General features: G+C 40.2%; 1 protein-coding gene across 4 annotated transcripts in view; it reads left to right on the plus strand.

The window, feature by feature from the left end:
- Positions 1-8,849, plus strand: part of FNIP2 (folliculin interacting protein 2) — a 137,074-nt gene extending 128,225 nt beyond the window's left edge. For all 4 annotated transcript variants that reach the window (XM_019667512.1, XM_019667514.1, XM_019667511.1 and 1 more), the window contains 2 exons: positions 3,037-3,152; positions 5,102-8,849. In XM_019667512.1, the coding sequence (XP_019523057.1) occupies positions 3,037-3,152; positions 5,102-5,180 (195 nt within the window). In that variant the 3' untranslated portion in view covers positions 5,181-8,849. The remainder of the gene's footprint in view (positions 1-3,036; positions 3,153-5,101) is intronic.
- Positions 8,850-10,865: the final 2,016 nt, after the last annotated feature.

Below are 10,865 nucleotides of genomic sequence, written 5' to 3' on the forward strand. Positions count from 1 at the left end.
CCAGGTTGAGCTGCCGTTCAGCATCTTAGCTGTAGAGGGCAGTGTCACTGGCCCTCATATGTGGGATCCGAACCGGGGCCCTCTGGCGTCCCAAGCGAGTTCTCAACCATCGCGCCACTCGGCCGGCCCCAAAACAAATCTTTTTAATATCTGTAATGCGTGCGCATGCAGAGAGAGATTGAGAGAAAATATATTGAGAGGGAGGGAGAAAGGTTTCGAAAGTGGAAGCGAGGCTTAAGGACGCCTAGCCAGAAAAAGCGTGGATGCAGCGACTTGGGGCCATGCGCTTAGATGAAAGAGCCCTCCCTTCCCCTCCTGCCTCCCCTCTGCACACTGTTGCTTTCTGCTCAAACCCCAGACCCAGACATCGGGTACCTCCCTTCTGGCCTCCACAAAAAGACACAGAGCTATTTAACAGCAAGGTCTTGGTAGGAAGCTGAATATGAATTACCTACACTAATTGCTAGTGGAGCGCTAATTTTCCTGAGTTCTTATGACTGAATCTACAGTAGCACCACATTCCTCAGAGATAGTCCAGACTGTTAAGGCCTTGAAGAGGGCACTTTGAAATACCGTCTGGTTGTCCTCTGCATGGTGGCGCGGCAGGGAGACCAATGACTAACTGGGTTCAAGTTTAGGCTTGGCCGTTGATTCGTTTCGTTGTGTGATGCGAACAAACCCCAGAGTCTCTGAACCTCAGCTTTCTCATTTGTTAAATGAAGACAGCACTTTTTCAACAAGCATGTCGTAAGAATCCTCTGAAAATTAGGGCTAAGCTACTGCTTTCTAAACAGTCAAAGCACAATTTAAACAGCCAGTGTGAAGTAGTGGCCGACGTCTGGACCACGGAGTCCAGTAGCCCGGAGTCAGATCCCAGCTGTGCTGCTTCCTAACTGTGTAACTGCTCAAAGTCTCAACTTCCTTGTCTGTGAAGCTGGAGAAATAATAGAACCGATCTCATACAGTTACGAAAATAAAATTACGTAATTCACGTAAAGCTCTTGGAATGGTGCTGGATATTATAAGCACACAGGAAGCAGCTACTATTAGTATGACTGTTAACCATTCATTTAAAAAAATAGCATTAATGGTTGTAAAGACTGACAACAAAGATTTCACTAAAATCTTTATTTGGACTTTAAACTGAAGCATACTCTTGCAGGACACCCCAGGGGGTAACATGAGAAGCACTTAGGGTTACTACAACTTGACTCATGTTCTACATTCGTAGGCAGTTGTTCTTTCTAGTAGCAAGTTACATCACGCTGATTTGGAGGTCGAAATCTCCTTTTCTGTAAGGGAAGGGAGATAGATTAGATTTTATAGTTTCTTACCGTTATAAGTATTTACCAAACTTTTATGTTCTATTCTATAATACATAGCTGTTGTTACTTTTGACATCTTAGTTTTCCAAGCAATAAATTACTATCGCTGATTCTTTTTACTTCGTTTGGACAGATGTTTAACCACTTAATAAGATGTATGATTTATATAACCTGACAAAACCAAGATCAAAGGAAATTTCATCTGCAGTTTAAAATTCTCCTGAAGAAATCGGCTGCATGCACATATGGTTAAATGGCTATTAGAGTCCTCAGTATGAAAGAAGAAAATAGCTATTAAAAATTTCAGAAGTTAAAAATGGAAGACATCTATCTCAGGAATAAAATCCCAGAAAGGGGAAGGAAGAACCCACACAATTCTATGATAATTAAGCCTTTTTATAAAAGAATTTCTAGATGCTTCGATTTTAAGACTAGTATGCATCCCATATAGACCAATGTTCTCTTTATGTTGACATTGCAACATACAGTTTTCATGGAGACTGAAAACACTGAAAATTAACTTTTTTAAAACATAAAGGATTCAGTGTAATGTGAATGTTCTTTTTAATATTTTATAACACTCTTATTAAAAAGTTTGTATTTATTGTATAAGGAACTGAAACTTAACAGGAGACCCTTTCACCACTAAACTCTTTTATTTGGAGCAACATTTTCATGGGAATTGGTGAAATCCTCCTTGCTTCGATTATTATTCTTAGTCACTTACCGGTGGTTCCATTCACTCAGCACAGTGCGTTTAAGATTTGAAGCCAATGAAAACCTGAAAAGATTGCATCTCTCACAGATACCTTTTCCATGTCATTGATCAGCCCAGATGGTCAAGATCAACATTTTCAAATGCATCTGTTAATCTTTTTACCTTGAAAATAACAGGCTTAATGGTGTAGAAGAAAATTCTGGTGGATGGAATTTCCCTTGCCAGAGCCATCAGGTGTCTCACTGAAGCTGCTTGGCCAGCTCCGCCTGCCAAATGCGAAAGCATTCGCCTCCGGTGAAAGACACAGATGGTTGCTATTCTCTAAAAAATGAATCTAGACACAATTCCAAGAGTAGAGATGTCCTGAAAACAATTGCCCTTTCTTTATTGTTATTAAAGACCTAGTTAAAATACACTCTTGAGAGAAAAAAAAAAAAAGAATTTCAAAATAACCTTGTTCCCATCGTTCTACTTCTGGGAACATATTGTGCCAAAATAAACTGAGATAGAGGAAAAAACCAACAACATAGATGTTCAATACAAAATTATTTATAATAGCAAAAATGCAAATTGCTATGTTGGTTAAGTAAATAATGGTAAATTCACATTCTGAAAAATTATTTAGCCATAAAATTACATTGGTAAAGAATTTTTAATAACGTGGGGGAAAGGATTAATATAAAGTGTTTTTTTAAAAGCAGGAAATCATTGCACTTAGAATGATTTCAATATGTAAAAAAAAAATGCTTTTTAGAAAGACCAGAATATATATATATAAATCTTAATAGTCATTGGAAAAAATAAACTTTATTATTTTTTTACAAAAACCTATTCTTATGCCTACTATGATAGGGTTTGAAATGGCTTGTAATTTTTTGAAGTATATTTGAGAGAGATGAGTTGTGTACTTCAAAATGAAGAGAATTCCAGCTCTTAGAATGTTGGCAGAGGTTTGAATTCTGGCCCTCATTGTGAATGTTGTTGGCTTCGCAGTGCATCATGCATCTTGAAGACAGACTACAGGAGATGTACCTGAAAAGCAAGATGCTGTCTGAATACCTTCGTGGACACACCCGGGTGCATGTGAAGGAATTAGGTGTCGTACTGGGGTGAGTTCTGGGAAGCTCCACCGTGTCTCCCTGGGATGGGGCTGTCCTGCATTGTGCCCACTGAGGCCTGCAGCCTTAGCCAGCGCACACCTGCGGGCCCCAGTGCCTCCCTGAAGTGCCGGCGCCATCCTGTGTGTGCGTGTGCTGCTGCCCGGTGACCAGCACGTTCCTTGTGTCTGATACCAAGTGGCATGCCCAGAAACCAATGCAGAATGCTCAGATAGTGGTACTTTATGCCAGTCTTCTTCCTGGGTTATTTTATGCTGGGAAGCGAGAGATGTAACCCCACTTTGCCCGTTTCTCGTCATTTCAGCAAGATGTCGAAGTCACAAGCGGTCAGACACGCAGCAGCAGCCCGTGCCTACATTTTGCTTCCTGCAGGAGGCAGGAAAGGCCGTTCTGGGCTTTCCGGAGCCTGCCTGCATGTCTGTTGGGCGACTGATCTGTCCTCGCTGGGGTGATGAGTCCTCCAGGAGAGGAGACATGCCTGTGTTACTAACGCACAGCATCTTCCTCAGGGTCTTCGCCGTGACTTCTCTCGGAGAAATTCTGCTTAAGTTTCAACAGAGAACAGAAAGACACTGTGTATGTGGGGAATTGTCCTCCTTACCTAGGATGATGATTCCCCTAATTTGGGCAAGAAAATATTGTGTGCGTGCTGTCGACCTTGAAATCCTCTGCGAAGCCTGCTAACCGAAGTAGTATTATTTCAAGACTCAGGCCTTCGCATTCTTGTCAGGCTTTTCGTCTTTCACACCCAGGATATGACTTACTGCGTTGCTCGGCTCCTCGCATTTCCTGTCATACGTTTCCCTTACATACTTCATTTTTAAAATAGTTCCCCTTATGAGGCATTTGCTTTGGCGGTTAACTTACAGGAGTATCTCCTTGTTGTGTTGTTGCTTTGCGTTGAGGTCTCTTTTCCGGTCTCATACTTCGGTTTTGCTGCCTTCGGTTTCCCACGGCCAGATGGGTGCCTTACGTTTCTGGGACCTCTACCGGGTCCCTGACTCTGACAGGTGCCTGTCCTCAGCACCGTTAGCAGGATCCTAGGACTATTGTTCCTTCTCACCTCTAGGGCCTCTCGGTCCATTATTAGTGGGCATGATAGTCAGCCCCTCTTTAGCCCCTTCCTCCCATGGCCAGGGCAGCCCTCAAGGTGCGGGAGAGCTCCTGGTCCTCACTGAAGTGAAGGTCTGTAGGGAGCGTTCCTGGAGAAAGCACAGAAGAAACGCCATGAAGTCATGCCAGCTACCTTTTTAAATTTTATTTTTAATTGTTTGTTTTTGAAATTCGAGGGAAAGATTAAGACATATTTCATGGACTGAAGCAGTCCTTATTATTTTTTTCAGGACATTTGACCTGTGACTATGCTGTACCTGCCTCTGCTTTAAGAGAGGCAGCCAAAGCCGCGTCCATAAGATGCCACGATGCCTCTTGATTATCTGTTAGTGTCACTTTCTTGTCAGAATGTCGTAGCTCAAATGCTGAGTGAAGGTCTAAGTTACATAACCTGTGGTGCAAACCCCCACAGTTTTTGGAGACATTGCCGCCTTCATCATTTTCCTGAGACTAGTTTGAACTGAGGTGCAGAATCCATGTGCGCTCAGGATGTTGACAGGAGGAATAAGGAGACACTGGAGAAAACGTGAAAGTGTAACACATTATAGGGCGTACAAAAAAGTCAGGGACTTAGAACCCGGTGACCGCTGCTGTGGGGAGATGGGCTTTGTGCCCACACGTCCGCACAGCCCTGCGCCTCGCTTTGCCCCCGGGCGGTGTCCATTGGGAGAGCAGATTCAAAGAACAAGTTTGTCATCATCTCGCCATTTCTTTTACTTTTTCATTACTTTTAAGCAATAACCTAGTAAGCTTAGTACCTAGCAGTAATACTGAACTGTAAAATAATGCTACTTTAAAATAATCATCTTTTCTTTTTTCCATATAAGGATTGAATCGAATGACCTGCCTCTGTTGACCGCGATTGCCAGTACGCATTCCCCTTACGTCGCTCAAATACTCTTATAAGCTAAAGCTCAGGACAGTTTTTCCTCGGAAGAAAAAAAACAAACAAAAACAGATTCTCACCTGCAGGAGAAAGGAATAAGCTCTCTGTGACGTCAAAAGCAAACGGAAACAGTCATTCCACCGCTTTGTTTTGTTTTGTTGTTTTTGAGTGGATGCTTTCTTGGAACTTACGTTTACTTGACATAACTGCATGTATGTTTTTTATGAACACTCTAGGCCTTTTTGTTACCCATGAATCCACCAAGAGAGTGACCTTTATGGGAGGAGGGAGCATAAGCACTACACTGAACACTAAGCTGTCAGCACAGATTGCCTTGTGTGTTTGGGCCGAATGATGACGAGTGACTTTGCAGCAGGGGGTAGACAGAGCACGTACCATTCCACTCGGCAGATGTTTCAGAGCTTCAGCCTGAGCTCCCCACACTGGAGAATGCGTGTTTTGCTATTCCAAACAGACTGTCAGAAAAAGGACGTCAGATACCAGGGCTGAGTTTGCTTTTCACAAAAGGTGAAGTGAAGAAAGCCACGCTGCGCCATTCTCAGCGCTGGTGGCTGTGGGAGTTACACAGTCTGACATAAACATGAGAGAGGACTGACTGCGGAGAGGAGAGTGCTTTAGGGACCCACTGTGTTCACACCTCCTTGGAGTTGACCTTGTCTCAGATGCAGCCACAGGTCGGTTAGAGATGGATTGTTGGTGCAATAAACCCAAGAATCAATGTAGCATCTTAATCCCATCAAGATGGAATTTGTAGCAGCAAAGTACACAGTCTGATACCGTATGTTTAACCTTAGACTTCAGAGCTTTCTGCGGCCTCTTTAAGAGAAGCCATTTACCAAAGTGATTTCTTAAGCTCACTAGTGTTTCTGTTGCTAAATTCTTCCAGCCAAAGCCACTTTCTTCCTATAATAGTTAATACAAATGACTATTTATACTTTAAAAGGCACAGCTGTCCTAGTGGGGAATGAAACCTGCAACAGTTCAGGATGACTAAGGGAAGTAATTAGTTTGAGCGCTTATAAACAATTCATCTATGGTCCAAATTTTTACATCATCTCTGTGCCTTCTGATCCCTACATACTTTCCAAAACACCTTTCCAGAAATTAACTCACCCGTAGTATAAAACCAAAATGAGGAATTGTTTATGTGTTAGCATAGTTCCCTTTATAAAAAACACCTTAATTTTCTGTTAAAAGAAACTTTACTGAGTTTACTGATCATGGACGATGATCATGTCAGATGATGTACTGACATCCAGGGTAAAGGAAAAGACTTTAAAAAAGTGATCATTAAAAGACGAGCTAATCTAGTAAAGCAAAACATTGTGAGCACCTTCAAGATCTTGAGTACAGCTAGTTATAACCATGTTCCAATTTCCTTTCACCCTTTTATGAATTAGTTCCAATCCTTCCATGGATCCTTTGTACTTAAGAATATGAAGCAACTTCCCTGTCAGGGGTGAGAATGACTTCAGATTTCCTATTTGTTAAAACCCCCAACACCAAGTTACATAAGTTTGCCTCTTCTTTTCCAAGTGCAAGTTAATTATTTGTTTGAAAAAGCATGGCAGCAGTACCAGTGGAGAAAAATAGATTTATCATTTCTTAGGAATAATTCTTAGGAATAGGTCGGAATTGCTACCTTCACTCCTCTCTCTTTAGGATGTGAAACGTAGATGGGTGCATTAAAACTCTTAAGATCTTTACTTTTTATTTTATGTCTTTCATAAAATTGAAGCTTTCCATTTTTAGGTTTCTCTTTTTCCTTTTGCCTAACATCTGAGCTTAGTGTTGTAAATTCCTTAGTTCCATGACATCATTGCTTGTTGTGTTACACAGAGAGAATGAACCTTAACTGTGGCTTAGCTCACTCATCATTTGGTTTTCATTACATGTAAATAAATTGTAATAGCCGATGTTACATCATTTTCATCTGCACCAGTTTAAAGCATTCCCTCATCTCTAGTTCCCGTTTCCTTGTTTACACATTTTGGGCACTTTCCTTTATTCACCACCTTCCAGGGTTTCATAGAAAATAACTAGATACAAAATCAGTTCCCATTTAATGTGGACATAATGGCATGTTGAAAATTAGACCTGTATAGGGGGGAAATGGAGCTTTAAAAGGCTGATTCTAAACTTCATACATTAAAGATTTAGCCCAGTCCCCTCAAAGCCTGAGAAAAGGTAATTTGCCTCTTAATCTACTGTTCCAGAACTCTCTCTCAGAAAACGTCCTGGAAAACCAGGTGGGTCACAGGTGGGGACTGTCTCAGAGACGCTCAGGATCGCAGCCGGAACCTCATCCTCATATCTGTCGCCTGCAAACACAGACCACAAATGCTGCTGTTCTTTTATAATCCTCCTCTCAATAACATTCAAGTTTCATTTGTCTAAAATTCAACCTCTTTCCAAAAGTGGAAAAGAAAAAATCTCATGGAATTGTGTTGAGATACATCCACCCGCTCACCAGACACCATCCAGTGGCTTCATTCTGTCTCAGCCGAAGAGGCAAGAAAGGGATCCCGCCCTCTCCATGCCCACCTTGAGAAGAAAAATAAAAAGTAAAAATAAATAAATAAATAAATAGATGGAGAAAACTACCTCAGTGGACAGGATTCCACCTTTAGGGTGTCTTCAACTTTTAAGTCTTCCCTGTTGAGTGTAACTTTTGTAGCATCTTGCTCTTTCAAGCAAGCTAGTGAGGCATGACAGAGCAGAAGTGTGTAAATGTTACTGTGATGGCCCTCTATCTAGCATGTCGCAGTTTTATTTTTAATAGATCGACGAGTGCTATGAATGTAAAGATAATTGTGTATGTTTAAACGTGACAATGAAAATGTAAAATGTAGCTTCCATACCTGTGCATAATTCCAAAGTATTTTATTTTTATCAGTGTTAAATAGCTTTTTGTACAGGCTTCAATCCATTTTTCTGAAGTGTGCTGTTTTTTAATGAAAGTTAACTATAATCTTTTCACATCTCATGGAACTGCCGTTTACACATTGCAACTTTTTAAACTTACCATATTTTTCAAAAGTAACTTTTTTGGAGGGAGGAAAATCCCCGCTTGCTAAATGATACTAAACTGTTGTTCAGGCTCTTATAATTAGGCTCTGAGATTTTATAAAAATTTAGTCTAGCTTTTTAGGTTCTTCACTAGAGTTGATTGTACATAAAAATAAAGAATATAAAGTGACCCCAAAATTCTTTTAAATGTCTGGATTTTTCCACTCGTGTACTTTTGAAAGCATTTTGTTCATGCATACTTTCACCATTAAAAAAGAGTCTTTAGCTTCTCTTGGTAAATGTGAACCATTTGTGTGTTTTTTTATTGTGCTTTGAGGGAGGGAATATTTTAATAATACTTGCCTAAATCAAGCAGCCCCCTCTGAATGTCAATTTTTAAATGTCAAAATTTGGTGAACCATATATCTTGGAAAAAGATTACAATATGCGTAAATTTAAGTGGCATTTAGAAAAAGAAAGTCTGAGATTCGTTGTAATTGAAGCTCCATTAAAATAAGTTGATAGGACTTTATATTTTTGATCAATTAAAGAGATATCAATGTCAATATATGGAAAATTTTTCTTAAAACTTGTTCATGTTATTTTCATCAAATTTTCTGTGGCATTTGGTGCAATAAATCTTTTGAATTTATCTTGAACACTTGTTTGTTACATTCAATCTTAGGACTTAAGAACTTTGAGATCTCACTTCCATTATTAACTCTTGCTGAATCAATTTCATTATATATGTCAGTGATTTTCAACAGAGGTGTTTTGGAAATGTAGGGGCATTTTTGGTTAGCATAATTATGGGCGAGGGCTACTGGCACATGGTGGGTGTGGGCGGCGGATGGCAGGAGAAATGTCCTGTGATGTGTGGGACACCCCGGAAGGACGAATTGTCCCACCTCCTGCGTGACTTTGAAATATCCTGCTGGACATTCATGTGGGTAAAATGTGTGTGTGTGTGTGTGTGTGTGTGTTTATAATTATCTGCTTTGTGTGTGTGTGTGTGTGTGTGTGTTTATAATTATCTGCTTTCCATAAAAACACGATGTATATTTCACATGATTTTAACATATGCTGAACTTTCCAGGAATGCCACTGTTGTATATAAACTGAGGGAAGATTTTACCTTGTAAGGTTCAGAGTTTTAACAAGAATTGACATAATTTAGAAAACCACATTACTACAACAGCTGTGGTACTCAATGGAATTTCAGTCATCGATGCAGTGTATCTGTATCAGTCTTCATTTGTAGCCGTTGCATTCATGGAGACTGTGTAGACATAAGCACCTGCCTACTGCATTATATTTTCATATCTACTAGTGCCCCAATGTCTGTGTATTAAAAATATATTAATACAACTTCCTTTCGAAGTAGTAAACCTAGTGCACTGTAGTGGTTTGTTAGAAATTATGTGTGTAAGTAGGTTATATTTACGAATTTTATTTTAGGAAAGCAAAGGGCATTATAAAATATTTACTGTGAAAGGGATGAGATCACTGATATACATGGTCTCAGGAAAAAAAAATGCTGTGAAGTGTAACTTTTGAAGCCACATAATACCACACTGAATTATGTTGTTGTACAAGATGAGAGACAGAGCATTAGGTATTTCAAAGCCTTTTTGGATTCAATGACAATGTCAAGTGTTTTCCATAGTCCCTCATGCAGCTTTAAATGCATGCTATCGGTAAAGAACTTGACACATAACACACCACATTGCTTTCTGGTTCTCTGATGTCTGGACTGCTCTGTCAGATGCTCTATGTAGGTTACTTCATTGAATTCTGGATGAGATGGGTACTGTGCCAGTTAATTTCATGTGCCAATTTGATTAGACCATGGTACCCAGATATTTGGTCAAACACCCGTGTGGATGTTGCTGTAAAGGTATTTTTTTCAGATGAGATCAACATTTAAATGAGTACACTTTGAACTCAGCAGATTGCCCTTCCCATTGTAGGTGGGCCTCATCCAGTTAGTTGAAGGACTGAAAACAGACTGAGGTCCCCAAGGAAGAGGGAATTCTGGCTCTAGACTGCCTTTGAAAGTGAGCTACAAGATCGTTCTTGGGTCTCCAGCCTGCTTGCCTACCCTACAGATTTTTATTTTGCCACCCTGCACAATCATGTGAATCAATTCCATAAAATAAATTGACCTTTCTATGTCTTTACCCATCCTGTTGGTTCTATTCTCTGGAGAACCCTGACAAATACAGGTACTTAAGATACCATCAGTCCAATGCTATTATATATATGATGACTCCAAAGTGGAGTTGCGTAGTCCGAATACCGTCATACCAAGTTATAGGAAGTAGACTTTGAAGCAAAGATATTTAACACAGTCAACAGTACAGACCTCAGAGTTACCCCTTAAGGGTTGTGATACAAGTCACGTAGTCTCAGAATACGTGCTGCAAAGGAGATACTGGGGAACAAGAAATGTGTAAGTTATAGACAACCCTCTGAGATGGCAAGGGAGGTGGTAACACTTCATTCACAGTGGAAGAAATAAGCCCTCTTCCTGTAAGAATGAATCCTGACATTGAGTGTTAATTGCTGTGGCTGTGCACTTCCTTCTGCTTTCTTGGGATCTCAAGTCATCAGTTATCCCTTTCTCTCATTTTCAAGTTCTCAATCTACTGATTTTTTCATACAATGTATATTTT

The sequence above is a fragment of the Hipposideros armiger genome, unplaced genomic scaffold (genome assembly GCF_001890085.2).
Source record: "Hipposideros armiger isolate ML-2016 unplaced genomic scaffold, ASM189008v1 scaffold_498, whole genome shotgun sequence".
Lineage (NCBI taxonomy): Eukaryota > Metazoa > Chordata > Mammalia > Chiroptera > Hipposideridae > Hipposideros > Hipposideros armiger.